This window comes from Sprattus sprattus (genome assembly GCF_963457725.1).
Source record: "Sprattus sprattus genome assembly, chromosome: 2".
In the NCBI taxonomy this organism is placed as follows: Eukaryota; Metazoa; Chordata; class Actinopteri; order Clupeiformes; family Clupeidae; genus Sprattus; species Sprattus sprattus.
Window position 1 is genome coordinate 65078439 of NC_137921.1, and position 14199 is coordinate 65092637.

General features: G+C 42.3%; 3 protein-coding genes across 4 annotated transcripts in view; 1 reads left to right on the plus strand and 2 right to left on the minus strand.

The window, feature by feature from the left end:
* ppp4r4 (protein phosphatase 4, regulatory subunit 4) overlaps positions 1–2644 on the plus strand; it is a gene marked incomplete at both ends in the record, with an annotated part of 30583 nt that extends 27939 nt beyond the window's left edge. The window contains 6 exons of the mRNA XM_080832149.1: positions 323–386; positions 877–957; positions 1178–1271; positions 1773–1834; positions 2292–2457; positions 2599–2644. Coding sequence (XP_080688275.1) covers positions 323–386; positions 877–957; positions 1178–1271; positions 1773–1834; positions 2292–2457; positions 2599–2644 — 513 coding nt within the window. The remainder of the gene's footprint in view (positions 1–322; positions 387–876; positions 958–1177; positions 1272–1772; positions 1835–2291; positions 2458–2598) is intronic.
* A 234-nt stretch (positions 2645–2878) lies between these two features.
* On the minus strand, positions 2879–8177 carry serpina10a (serpin peptidase inhibitor, clade A (alpha-1 antiproteinase, antitrypsin), member 10a). Of its 2 annotated transcripts, none has more exons than XM_080833576.1 (5): positions 8066–8177; positions 5879–6502; positions 4917–5190; positions 4634–4781; positions 2879–4119 (listed from the first exon to the last, which is right to left on the minus strand). In XM_080833576.1, the coding sequence occupies exons 2-5, from the start codon at positions 6474–6476 to the stop codon at positions 3928–3930; spliced, it is 1212 nt and encodes a 403-aa protein (XP_080689702.1). In that variant the 5' UTR covers positions 6477–6502; positions 8066–8177; the 3' UTR covers positions 2879–3927. The 2 variants fall into 2 exon arrangements, with proteins under 2 accessions (XP_080689702.1, XP_080689703.1); XM_080833577.1 differs by having other exon boundaries at positions 5879–6518; positions 8066–8128.
* Positions 8178–10368: 2191 nt separating this feature from the next.
* Positions 10369–12475, minus strand: prph2lb (peripherin 2-like b; the record flags this gene model as incomplete). The annotated part of the gene is made up of 3 exons (XM_080833531.1): positions 10369–10629; positions 11051–11297; positions 11898–12475. 3 exons carry the CDS (start codon positions 12473–12475, stop codon positions 10369–10371), a joined length of 1086 nt encoding a protein of 361 aa, XP_080689657.1.
* Positions 12476–14199: the final 1724 nt, after the last annotated feature.

Below are 14199 nucleotides of genomic sequence, written 5' to 3' on the forward strand. Positions count from 1 at the left end.
TCATCCCTGCGACTTATAATGAAAATTTGATCACTTGAAAGATGTAAGCTGACCTGTTAGGTTGAGAACACTGTCTCTGTATTCTGTGTGATATACAACATCTGTTGTGATGAGCTATTTAAAAAAGCTCCTTTTTAAGCACATTATGAGCTAAGTGTCTGACAGATCACACACACACACTCACACACACACTCACACTCTCTCTAAAGAACACTCTGAAGAAACAGATGGTGTGCCTCGTGTAACCTCTTTCTTTGCACATTTTTGTGAATTTTCTCAAGTGTTATTTTTGGAATGGCTCTTGTTTTTCCCCTCAACACAGGAAATGCTGGAGCGACAGCAGAGCGAAGCCAAACTCGTGGGCGAAAAGCACACAGACAAAAAACGTGAGTTGAATAACCACCTCAGAGTAGACAGGAGGAGAAGTCATCCTTGTATGCCCATCCAGCTACTGGATGAAAATGATATGTCTGTTTGCCTCAATATGACGTGATGGTATTTCGTATTAGGTTTGTGAGTGGGCTTTTTGAAAAAGACTAGTTAGGTCAGTGTAATCAGAAGTAATATTTTTGTATCCAAATCTTGAGACACCCGTGTGTGTTGGGTCCAAACTGGTATGTCACGTGAACAGTGAACACCTTTAGTGCATTTGAAACATTCTGAATCGGTCCATTGCTTAACCAAGGCAGAGCGTAAATAAGCAGTCTTGGTTTTAAACATAAAACAGCAGGGGTAGATTTGTTGTTTCCAGATATTCCACAGATACTCTCTGCATAAAGTCCCATAGTCACATCCTTTGAGAATAGTAGTCTGTTCTGAGGTCATTCTCATGTTGTGATGCACTCTTCTGTAACGTATCACCCTTCTGACCTACAGGAAGAGACAGTAAGACGGGACTGTCGGGGCCTAAAGGAATGTCTGGGTCCACGTCAGGAGCAACCCTGTCCACCTCGGCTGGTGAGAATGTTCATAATATCTCATATTCCTTAATTAACCCTGAAGAGCAGTGGCCGTATCCTTGCTATTCTTCTGCAGGCCGAGATTTGTGGCTTGGTTGATTATGAGGATAGAGGTTATGATAATGGCCATGGCGTGGGGCTTAATGATGATGAATTTGATAATGGTGAAGACCTTGTTGATGTTGATGATGTTTGAAATGATGGTCCTGTGTTTGAAGGTAAAGAGATGAGGAAGGCCAAGCTAGCACGGAGTCGCTCCCTCAGTAGTCATCCCACCACCCCCAAGATGTCCAACTCTTCAGACAAAACCCTGTAAGCAAAGCGTACCCTCTCCACACATATAAACACCTTAAGAATGTCCAACCAGATCAAATATGTCTGCCTCCTGTACTAGTTAATAGTACCAAGTTCATTTTAAACAATCATTCAGCAGATACTACACAAAGTCAATATAGCCAACTGAAAACATTATTACAAAGGAGCTGCATATTACTGCTGGATGATGATGAATATATTGCACACTCAAATAGCTATTTTCTGTAATGTGCACTGCTGTTATAGCCGTATATCATGTCATATAGTTCAATTTATGAGCTCACTCATTTTGCTTTATAATCTGTTTTGTTTTTTTTCCCAAGCAAATGGTTTTGAAAGAACACATTACCGTTACACAGTGCCTCCAGGGCATAGAAACACTCTCGCTGTTCTCTCACACTCATTACAGGAAGGCAATGGCTTTCTCCATTAGTTCACTTTGATGTCACTGAGAAAGACAAAGAGAAAGATCTCAGTGTTTTCCCTGTTTCTCCTCAGAAAGGTGAAAGAGTCCGGAAGTTGTCCTGGCCCTGGGAAGAGCTCCATGCTAGCAGTAAATGGTAAATCTATTTTATTATTTACTTTTTCTTTTGGTCATCTGGATATTGACAAGAAAACAAGTAAACATGACACATTTAGAATAGTAAATGGTAAATCTATTTCGATAAGGAAACATATGGTGACTTCTGCACAATGTGTGACAGAGGGATAGAGATGGGAAAAGATGACTAAACAGACTTTCTGCCATGTTGACAAGACCCAGTTTTATGTCATTTTCAGATTAGATGAGCCTTCACTTCAACAAAACACACTTCTCTCCTGGGGGCGATTTCAGAATAAACACAGAATTTTCACATGTGAAACTAGATGCCTAAACTGAGTCAATGAGGTCAACCCTCAAACTGCAGCAGCTGTAATGATAAAGCTTTCAAAAACATGACAACAGAACAAGCCTGCAAAGACTGTATCTGACCCCCCCCTTACCCTCCCTCTCTCTCTCTTTGTCACACCGCACAGATGACACAATGCGGCCTCATCACTACACTGTGGCGTCCTCGTCATCCTCGCTGTCCCCCACTCCCTCCACCTCCTCCATGCCCGTCCTCATCCGCAGCAACACATCCAGCTCCGTGGATCACCGTGGAAACGGGGGCAAAGACACACAGTCCAGAAAGCTCTCCATGTGCGTATTGTATCCCTCCATAAAGTCATATGTGTATATTCCATTGAGTTACTTGGTAGAGCATATAGAACTAGGACAATAGTGTTTGAATGGGAAGAATCTAACGTAGCTACTAATACGAGTATCTTTTTTTTGTCACAGTCAAAGGAAGTCTAACTCATTCGGAATGCAGTCCGGGAGGGAATGATTGGAATTGCCACTGAAGGTGCTGGCAAGATCTCGGCCTCCCCCGTCCGTCAGAAGACAAGAGCCTAGTGGCCAATACTTCCCCCGGTTGGACCTTCATGTCATCCTGCGTCACATCCATGCCCCCACCCTCCACTCTAATGGGATGCTGGAGCAAAAAAGACTGAGGACACAGACCCATACGTGAGGGATGAATAGAGAGAGGGGGAGACGGGGAAACGTCAGATGTGTTTGAAAGTTTATTTTTTTTGCGCGCCAACAAACCAGTTTGACATTGATCCATCTCTGCCTTACGCAACATATACTTTTAACATTTGTTAGAAAAGGAGACGAAAAAAACTAAAGTGGAAAGAAATGTCAAGAAGCAATTTGTATGGAGGAGCAAATGGATGTATTTTATTTATTGAATCATTTGATTTTTTTCTTGTATTATAGCATGCTTTGCAAAGTCTTTTTCTTTGTTTTATATTTCCCAGCCGGGTAAGAAAAAGAAATAATAGGAAAGGGGGGGGGGGGGGGGGGGGAAACAGCTCAATTTATTTTTTATGCCTCTCGCTGACACCACAGCACGCTCGTGACTTCAAGAACTTTTCCCCTCTCGACCAATGAGATTGTGCCTGGTGTTGCAGAGCACCTGAGTGATTCACGCCCACACCACACACTACCCAATCAATAAACAGAAGACCCAGGCTGAATTCTGTATGTGTCACCTGCCTAATGTGTCCCCATCACACTCACATAAGCACAGGAGACTCGGTTAACTGTAGAAAGACGCAGTGCTGTGAAACATTACCTCACCATGTTCGTTCCTTCAACTTTTTATTCTCTCAGTGGATGTAGCCAGCAGCAGATCACACTTATTTGTGCCCACCCCCAATGGTACAAATTGAAACACGCCATTATTCATGCTAATTAAACAGTGCATTGTCACCGAATACTTGAGAATAATAATATCCAAATCCAATACAGCTATCCCAAAACGTTGCATACTAAGCAGGACACAACAATGCAACACTTTTACATGAATACTTACATGATATGTGTGTTATGAAGCAACAAATAACAAAGGCCTGTTTCTGTTACATGTATAAAGCTACAGGCAGCAGGCTAATACCAGAAAGTAGACAAATAATCCAGGTTATTGTTTACACAGAATACATATGTATACATGATCAGATGTAGGCTCCTTAATAAGTTATATGTTACAGACCAGTTTTTTTTATTAATACAGTATGTGTATTTGTTATTACTACAGTTATGACACTGTGTTGACATCTCATGCGTTTAGTTTTTGGTGGGGTCGACCACTCTTCCGATTAGGAGTAGGTTCTTGGTGGCCTCGTGGTAGATCAGGAACATGAAGGGTCTGTTAATGGTGAGTCTGGGTGGCAGGTTGGTGGTGAAGGGGTCAGTGGGGGGTGCTGAGTCTGGCTCTGACCCGGTCTCATCTATCTCTATGGCAGTCTTCTGCAGAACCTGGGTGGGCATGGGAAAGGGTGTAAGTGGATGTGCTGTCATCTATGGATTACATCTGTATGGCCACATGATTGCTGGATAATGACAGTGCTATTTTCTAAAATGGCTCCTAAAACCTCTCTTTCTACAACTCTTTCCCTATTCAAGTTGATCATTTTCTCTTTGATAAACTTGAACCCGCTCAAAAAAAAAAACAATATAAACTTTGATGCACATATTAATTCATATGTTTGCTTGTGTAACCTTTGTGCCCTAGTTCTTTTTGTAACCCTATATTCTTTCTGCCATATTGATCAACCTGCTACCATAGCAACCACATGCACCAGTCAATCATTACGTAGTAGACCATCAGAACTGTATACATTGACATCTAGTGGAGGCATGTTCCAATCATTCATCTTTCTTTATTCCGTTATTTTCTTAACCTCTCTCTGTCACCCCCTCCCCTCTGCCACATGGTCAGGCAAGGATGGCAGACGTTCAGGTAAACTTAAAGGTCCACGAACACAGTTACCTCGTCCAGCTTCAGGCCCTGGCTACTGCTGAGTTTGGACAGGTCCGCATTGCCCTGGAAGACATCTGGAACGCCCATGCTGGGCAGGGCCGTCTTCAGGGAGTAAGACTGCAGCAGAGAGAAGCGTGGCAGCTGAACCTCCAGTTTCCTGTATGGAGAAAGCAACAATCCACTTCAAAATAAACAGGTCCATCATTACCTCACTACAACTTTGTGGAGTTTGTTCTATGGAGTAACCCATCAGGCACACCATCACGTTCACACCATCACAGAATTCACTCACGTTCTCTTCAAACTCTTCAACCACTCCAGGTATGTATTGGCATAGAGCTCGTCATCTATGGAGGTGATATCCACATTCTCGTCGGGGAAAATCACGAGCATGGCTACCCCTCCTGCGCTTGGCAGCTTGAGAATGCCCACTTTGAGAGCAGGGTCGTACGCCAGGTGGTACTTATCTGAACGGAACATCATGGGCACCTGAGCGATGTGGTACTTGTCCATGTAGAAGCGCTCCGACTGGGTCAAGCTGGCGTTGAAAGGCAGCACCAACTGGCCTGCAGGAAGAACGCCATGAAGAAGAGAGGGCCCTGTTACGTTCTTTAACACTCTAAGGTCCAAGGCCTTTTAGACTTTTCTAAGTTGTCTGACATGCCTTGATGTTTTTGTACATTTTGCTTAACTAAAAACATTGATGCACAAATGGAATATATGATTCTATTCTAGAAGACCTCAGCAATAATATTAGAAAAGGGTTCAATGTTTCCGTGGTTGTTCTTTTTATGTCTCTAAGACGAAAACTCAAAAATAAAAATATCCCGGACAAGGGATACACTTAGCATTGTTTTGTAGAGCAATACAAATGTAAGTAAAACTATGTAAATTACAAATAAGATTTAGTTTCAAATGTACTCATGTTCTAGTACCACAGGAAAAATATCTGGGATTTCAGATAAAAAAATCAAGCACATTCACACATTATTAAATGCTTCATTTTTTTCTCCACATTAAGTACAAAAAATTACAAAAGCAGAGAATTCATTTTTGTGTGTCAGTAAGTCAAGTTGATTACAGTTACAGTATACACTTTTTGCGTTCACTTGTTTCAGCATATGAGGGCAAGTGTGACCTTTCACTCCGCTAACTTTGTTTAAGTGAGGGCAGATGTGACCTTTCACTCCACTCACTTTGTTTCAGTATATGAGGGTTCTTGTGTGGTGTTGTCAGATCTGACCTTTCACTCACCCTTGAAGAAGACAGCACTGACTAGCATCAGTTGTGTGTTAGCATCGATGGTGGAAGACACCGCTTCTCGGATCTTGTCCCCAGTCTTGCTGCGGAAGTGGTCATTTATGGTGGTCGTTGCAGCTTGTGTTTTACTGAAGTCCACATTCTGCACCTCCGTCTGGAAGTACTGCTTCACCCGCTCTTTGATTTCCGCCTCCAGGGGGACCTGCTGTGCAGCGAACAGCGCCGAGCCCTGGTCGTACCTGACGGAGGGGTCCTTCTCAACGTCCTTCTGGAGAGACTGCAGGAGCTGGGGGATGCGGTCGGGGGCGTCGGGCTTCTGCAGCAGGCTGAGCTGGAGGGTGCTCAAGAGCTGCTCCTGAGTCTGGCCCCCTGCACCCTCCGCCAGGGCAGCCAGACCCAGCGTCAGGCTCAGGGGTGACAGCACCACGTTGCCGTCGGTGGAGCCGGCGACCTTACGGTACAGGCTGGTGGCAAATTCGGCATTCCGTAAGGCAAGCTGTTCGGTGTCGTCTCCAGGTGCCTGGGCGACTGAGTTAACAGCCAGGAGTAGAGTGCCTAGCAGTAAGTGGAGGGCAGCCATGTTTACCCACATCCGTTTGGGAATTAGGTTGATGGAGGCTGAGGAGACAGGGTTCTGGGTTACAACACAGAGACAATAAAAGCTAATGGAAAAAAGCTGCCCCAGCAGTAAGAGGTAATTACCGGAAATCATTTATGAGAACATGAGCATCCACAACATTCACATTCACATCCATTTTGTTGCTATCTGTGATAATGCCACCGAAAGCAATCACTGATCAAAGTTTTAGGCCTCCTAAATCCCTGAATTTAAAAAGAACTATTCAGCTTTTCAATTTGGAAATACCCTGCAAATAAAGATCTGTCAAAGAGCTTCAGTAAATGAAAAATCCAAAGGTGACACTACTTGACTGATAGCTTGCAGAAATGTTTCATGCAAGACATACAAGGCTATCCAGTTAATCTGGCAAATTCACTGATATTTACAGTTCTAGACTACTACCAGTACCAGCCTTGCAATTTTGAGCCCCAGACATTGTCAATCCTACTAGTTGTCAGATCAAGGATGAACAACAGTATACTAACATGGAATGAAATCAAGACTCACATTACAGTGACCACGAGCAGTGTGGCTCAAAGTTATAGGCCCTGCACCCAGTCCTGCTTGTAGGAGGGGTCTGGCTGTGCTTTTGCACACAAGGCCCAGCTAAATTCAGGTCCTGGGTTAGTCACACCCACCAATCCCCCTGCTCCAAAACCCACATTAGTCGCAAAAGTGGGACTTTGCCTGCTAACTGCGTTGTTTAATGAACCAAAGTGCACATTTGGGCTGGTTACCAACTATGAGGCAATTTTACCTTTCTAAACCCTGAGACTGAAAATTGATTATCTTGAGTACACATGGGGCTTTACGCATCATGTTATCAACTGTAAATTCAATGGACCACAGGCACGAGAATACGGTAACGTTGTGAAAGAAAAAACAATATAAAAAGAAGAGGGTTATATTCAGTGTCAGTTCAGTGGGAATAACGTATTTAGTATTTTGTAGCATAAAACTCATTATTACACATTGCACCCTCATATATGCTAGCCAACACAATCAAATGTCAAAATCGTTATAAACTGGGTTGCAAATGGAGGATGTGTTGCTAATATGAACTGCGATGTCTAGGCAACATGCTCTCTTCCTTCTTTAATGTTTTCTTTCCAGTATGTGAAACAGACCTGAGCACCATAAAAATCGTGCTCTATGGGTTGAACATCGATCAGTGACTCAAATAAATGCCTATAGTATAGACTTTGATGGCTAAAGACTGCGACTCGACCAATCCCACACTGTTGAGATCTAATATCATGGCACCTGCTAGAAACAGACTTGTTAGCAAACCATTACGTAATGGGCGGCGAAAACATGTCTCTTAAATCATCCTAATTGCAATTGAGAGATTACAAGACATGACATAGAGATAAATCTCTCATAAATCTCCTACAAGATGTGTAATCATAATCTCTCTGCGGTTTTGAAATACGCAGTTTTATCCGAGGCTCCATTCGGCTATTTCCAACCCTAAACTGTCACCTAGTAATCTGTGACGTAGGCTAATTCTGCACAGCACAACAGCTAGGGTAGTGTCTTGATAATATCAACGAAAAGCCTACCTTGATAGAGTCAATGGGTTCCAGCCGCGATCTGCTGACAGTAAACCGATTGTCTACAATAAATGTAGCATCATCCTTTACGCCTCACGCGTCTGACCATTGATGAGGGAGAGTCTAAACAACCTACGCTAAGACCGTTAGATACGTACAGTTCGGCCTGTATCCGTATTCACGAAAATTCATTCCCACAATGATGCCGGACGCTGTAGGGGGCTGTCTAAACTGACGATGTGCATGGAATATTGCAACCACTAGGTGGCAACAATGGCTGAGCTACTCCTGTCCTAAAATTGGCCCTTAAACTGCCCATTTTAGCCATTCAGTCAGATGCCTCTAATAGTAAAAGTGTGCACATGATTAAAAATGGTCAGTATCTTTACATTATTGGGAAGTTTGTTACAGAATCTGAAACTCTGGTTGCTATATTGCCTGCGAAGAATCCAAGTCAACCACACTGGCATAGGTAGCCTATGTGTCATCTCTGCTCCCAAGGTGTGTAATTGGATGTATGGCTCTACGGTGGATTGAGATCTAAGTGCAGAGAAATCCCCTTAACCCAGGGATTACGGTAACAATGCACTAGTATATGGACATGGTCTCCTTTTCAATCTATCAAGACAAGAAAAAAGCAAACATATACAACTATATAACAGGCTATATAACTAAAGGGAAGGGGATATTTTCAGTTTGTCACGTACTGTTTAATTGCAGCTTTCTCAGATATGGACCAAATAAAAAGAAACCACACTCAACTAATTCAAAGAAATCGTACCAGAATAAATGTAGAAGAATGTAAATATCGACAAAGAGATGATACAGTTTCAGGTCTTTATTTTATGCACATCTTGAGAAGTGTTTCTTATGGAGTCTCATACAACGAATGAACAAGAAAATGCAAAACATGTTTTTGACGGCACATGTAATACAAAAGAAGCACATAAGACATTTATTGTCCACTAATGTACTGTAGTATTTTTGAATTAAGACTTTTCTTGAACCACGGTTTCTTAACACACGGGTCAAATATGTTTTGTATAATCTACAACCACTAAAACTAAATATTGAACGATTTATGAATGTTGAGGAGGTGATAAGTATCAATGAAAAACAAATCTGCCACTGTTTCCAAACTCCGGCACTGGTGACAAATAGAATGCTTCATTAAATTTACCTCAGCCCTCAGGGCTGTGATTTCACAAATAGGGACAAGATACAGGGTTAGCTTTTGTCTTCCTTTCTCTCCAAGTACCCTTGATGACCAAGAAGCTAATTAAAAACATATAACAGAGGCAAGGCTTTCATATATGGATTTTCGTAAAACAACTCAAATTATTCGATGATGATCTTTTATTCTGAAAAACACATAAGCAAGTAATACTGTATAATTACACAGATCAAATCAAGTTTGTATGAATGGTTGATATATGATGAATTGTGCGTTAGCTTAGTAATAAATATATTATATTATGGTAGTATCTCATGGTACTCAAAGGCACAGAGAACAAAAGACAATATTAAGAGAGGTTGCCTACAGTACTCTCTGAGGAAATCTCATACGATTGTCCTCAAGGATACCCTGTACGTCTTTCAGGGGCGGAGGCACAAGTGAAAGTAGCGTGACTTACTTCTAGAGTACCTTGCCAAGTGATCCTGTCAGACACACTTGTTTATGATCAATTCAGAAACAGGCAAAACAATACATTTCAGGCAAGTGATTGAGTTGAATGTACATTTGAAAAGCTTCCACTTAAATTAGACAACTCACTCTCACTACTCAACATACAGACACCAATGTAATGTAATGTAACATAAAAGGCAGCTGCAATTGTTCAATGCGACTTCTTCCTGCGTTAGCTGCAGACCTGAAAAAGAAATGCCCATGGCCGCACTGATGACTTCATTTTATAAGTGATTGCCAGCACTGCAAGCAATGATAACTGATATCAGCTTTTCCATTGCTTTTCCTTTTGCCTCTTTTTTTTTTTACCAACCGGTGTTTCCAGCTATATGGCACAGGTACAATGTTGCAGCCAGCTGACCTTCCTTTTGTCTCCTTTAAATTGAGATCACGTGCAATCATTACTCAGTTTAAGATTATTTGGGCCACAATGCCACGCACATACTGAACATCTGCTCCCTGTGTTGTGAGTACATTCTGTGGTATCTTCTTGATCAGGTGTAACTGTCATTTTCCAAGTGTATAGAAATGTCTTGTTGTTTAATAGGCCTCAATGCCAACTGGCAGCCCCATGGCCTTTCAAACTTTACCCTCAAAGCGCAGCCGAGTTGGAGCTGACCTCACTTCACTTTGGGAGGGGTATCTGCCTTGAGGGCAGGTTCTCCTGAAGATGCTCTCCCTGGCTGGTGCTGGAAACGTCAATGTTTGGGTCGTCACCCACATGACAGCACTTGCCCAGACTCTTGATAATGTTGAAGTTATAGCGGGCTGTTTCTGAAAAGCTGTTCTCCAGGATCCAACCGTCTGATTCAGAGTCAGGGTCCCCAAGCCTCACAACGTTCTCCATGGCCGTCTGGAGGTAGCGGACCCCCGTGAGAACAAAAAGCTGGAACAGAAACAATTAATGAAGTATGTTCAAAGCAGGCCTATATACTTTAAAATATCCACCTAGTAAGGGATGCTGTGCCTCTTCTCGCTAATGGGTGTGGTAAATCTGTAGGAATTAAGAGTCTATGCTTCTCCGTTCAAAGTTAAGTATGCAAGTAGTTTTCACTGTGACAGTTAAGAGTTTATACAAATTCTGCAGCCGTTTAGTATGTAGCATGTTTAAATAAATGCTAAAATGACATTAAAAAAATATAAACTATCTGTGAATATGTATGACTTTAAGCACAGTATTCAGTAGCATCTCAAATTGAAACTATAAATACCCTTACACTATGTACACACTAAGTTTTCAAATAAAAAAACGTTATAAACTAAATTGTCGACCTAGAACAACTTCATATAGGGGTGTTATAAACAACCTCGAAGAGCCATATGGTGATAACGATGATGGCGATGGACTGCATGATGTTGCTGTAGTACTCCAGGAGGGCTTGGCGGCAGCCCCTCGGCCACAGGTTGAGCTCTTCTGTGTGGTGGTCGTAGTTGTGGTGGGCTGAGTTGTTGGTGACCTGGTGCTGAATGCAGGGCCGCGGTGAGAACGCGTTACAGCAGCTGAAGGGGACGCTGTCCATCAGGAACTTCCCCTGAATGTTATTTCTCAAACGGCTGGGTGGAAGGGTGAAGAGAGTACAGGGGTGAAGAATGGGAATGAGAGCGTAACAATGAAAGAACCTAAGTGAAGTGTGAAGAAGCCGGACTATCTCAACATTGTATTGTTGAGACAGTCAGTAAATGCTTAAATTGAGCTAAAACATGATTTGATGATAACGAACCCTTGATGAATGACCATTTAGGGCAAAATAGTCGGTTTTCATAAGGAAACATTTGCATCCTTGGTCCATTGGTACCATAAAGTTATTTCATCCTAGATTTTGCATATAAAAATGTTGTAATGCAAACCATGAAGATGCAGAATAAAGCCCAAGACCAACTTAAAGGGTTTCAACATACAAAAGATGAATAATGGAATAAAGGGGTTGATTTATTTTAGAGTTAGAAGGACTTGTTAAAACTGCCATATGAGCGCACTTATACTATTATCATCAGATTATTATTGTCATCATAATTGTCGTTTTTTAAAGTAGTAGTAAATCTATATATTCCTCCAAGAGCTGTTGTTGTGACACCCAAACAAAATGGCCATCTGTTCCCATGACCTTAGACAAAACAAAGGATTATGGGGTGTTGTTGTTGTCTTCAACTTACTCAGTCACCTCACTCTTGGTCATGTCCAGGTAGCGGTTGCTGATCCACTGCACATGGAACCAGTCACGATAACCCCCATTTCCACAGCACTGAAACTGAAGCTGCAGCATGTCCACGGTGCGTTTCAGGTAGCATCTCCCAGGTATGTCTGTGTCCTTGTAATAGCGCATAGCATTGTGCAACCCCACGTAGAGTGACCTCTCCAGCTCATAGTGCATGAAGCAACACATGAGCGCCCCCACCAGGATGCAGAAGGTGAAGAAGAACGTGCAGATGATATAGGGGAGCATGATGAGCTTCCAGCGGAGGAACTTGGCCGTGTCCACACAGTCGTAGCAGATTTTGCCACCCAGGAAGTTGATGCCGCACGCCGCCAGGCCCACGCCTATCAACATGTTGGGGACAGGGTGGATGTCGTCGGACATCACCTCCTTCTGCTTGAGGATCTCCACCTTCAGGAAGAGGCCCAGACTGAACAGGGTCACACCTGTCATCACCGACACCCAGTTCAGCAACCAGAGCACCTGGGCCAGCTTGTCACGCTTGGTCTTGGTAAATGTGACCTTGAGGACGGCCATCTTGTACAGGAAAGTCAGGGGTGAAAGTCACCAAACGGCTCTCCCCCTCTGAAACACCCAGGAGTGGGGAAAGGGGTCGAATTTTCAAAAAGGGAGAGGGTTCAGGGATTTTGGTCAGTTAGGAATAGGAAAGGGGTTGGGGGAGGGATTGTTTTTTAGAGAACCTCATAAGAGGCTTACTCCTGGGGTATTTTTACACTGGAAGATGTTGGCCGGAGCTGCGACGAGACAGAAAATCCTGAAATGAAGATGGAGAAAACCATTAATTTAACGAGACATTTAAAAGGTGTGTTACATGACTTACAAAACAGTGGCAACAGACTATTTTACTTGTACTGGAGCTCCTTGTCAATAAATGTATGACCTTGGGGTCATATCCTACCAACTAAACAATAGAAATACTATAAGGAAACAGATTACTACACCACACTATCCAACTGAGATGAAAAGGAACATGATAGACCAACAATTATTTTCATATAACTAATAGCAGAAAAGTCCTCAGTTAGTAAATAAATACCCTACTAAGGTGAGGTTTGAACACAATCTAATCTAATGATATATTTAAAAAAAAATCATAATCCCACACAGAATAGTAATGGTGAATGGTGTCTGTTATTTTTCAGTGTTTCCTAAGACAACAAGCTATCAAGAAGAAATAGAAATAGGATAATACGTTAGCTATACAATACTCACAATACTCTTTGCTAGTTTTGTATACTTTGTGGCAAACCAGCCCCCTACCTGTGTTGTTCTCACATGGTCCAGCCAGAGGGTGAATTAAGTCCAATTATATGTTTTTGCGTGACATATCTGAAATCTTTCCCCAAACTCCAGGTTTGCAATGAAAAGCATGGGCAGTGATATGAAAGAGTGCTCAACACCCGTCCTGCTACCTCTCTCTTACGCTCCATCTAATCCCATTAGCTCATAGAATTAGTAAAACACGCCCTGGGTGACTGGGCCAATTACAATTTAGGATTCAAAGACCCTTTTCTCTCTTCCTTGTCTTACTAGTGGCCTACCCCTGGCAACAGTTTTAGGTCATCGTTATCTTCCCTAGCAGACAGGAATATCCAAGTTTTAACTAATACAAAGCACAATGTTTTCATGACTTGAAGATACTGTACATGGTAATTGGAATTTGTATACATCTGAACTGATTCTCACAATGAACAACGCTTTTAGCAACAGGTGATAGCCGGTATCACTGTGTGCTATGCAAATAAAACAAAAACCTTCTCATGCCGACAATGTTTGCAGTAGGGATGACCATATGTGACCTGTCTAGTCTAATCTGTAGAGTTGCATCTCTTCTTGTACCAAAACAAAGCCAACACAGCAGGACACAATGCCCGTTGACCTTGTCTGTGGCTTTAGTGTCTTAATACCAGTAGTACTGCACAACAGATCACAAAAGATCACACACGGAAACTGAGCTGGACAAGCCATTCCATTGACACAAGCAAAACATACAACAACCATAAGACTCAGACTAGATGGATAGATGATGCTAGATTGGCTTTGTGCACTAGCTGAAATACATATTCTGGGTTTACTTACAAATAACAGTAGACATCATATAATTCCTCACCATCTATCACAACAATAATGCCTCAAAGCTAAGGAAATCTATGTTCCCTTGCCATTTATATTTTCTGACTGCAACCCTGATGATCTTTGCTGTTACACATGATACTGTTAGAGTAAGACCGTGTTTTGTC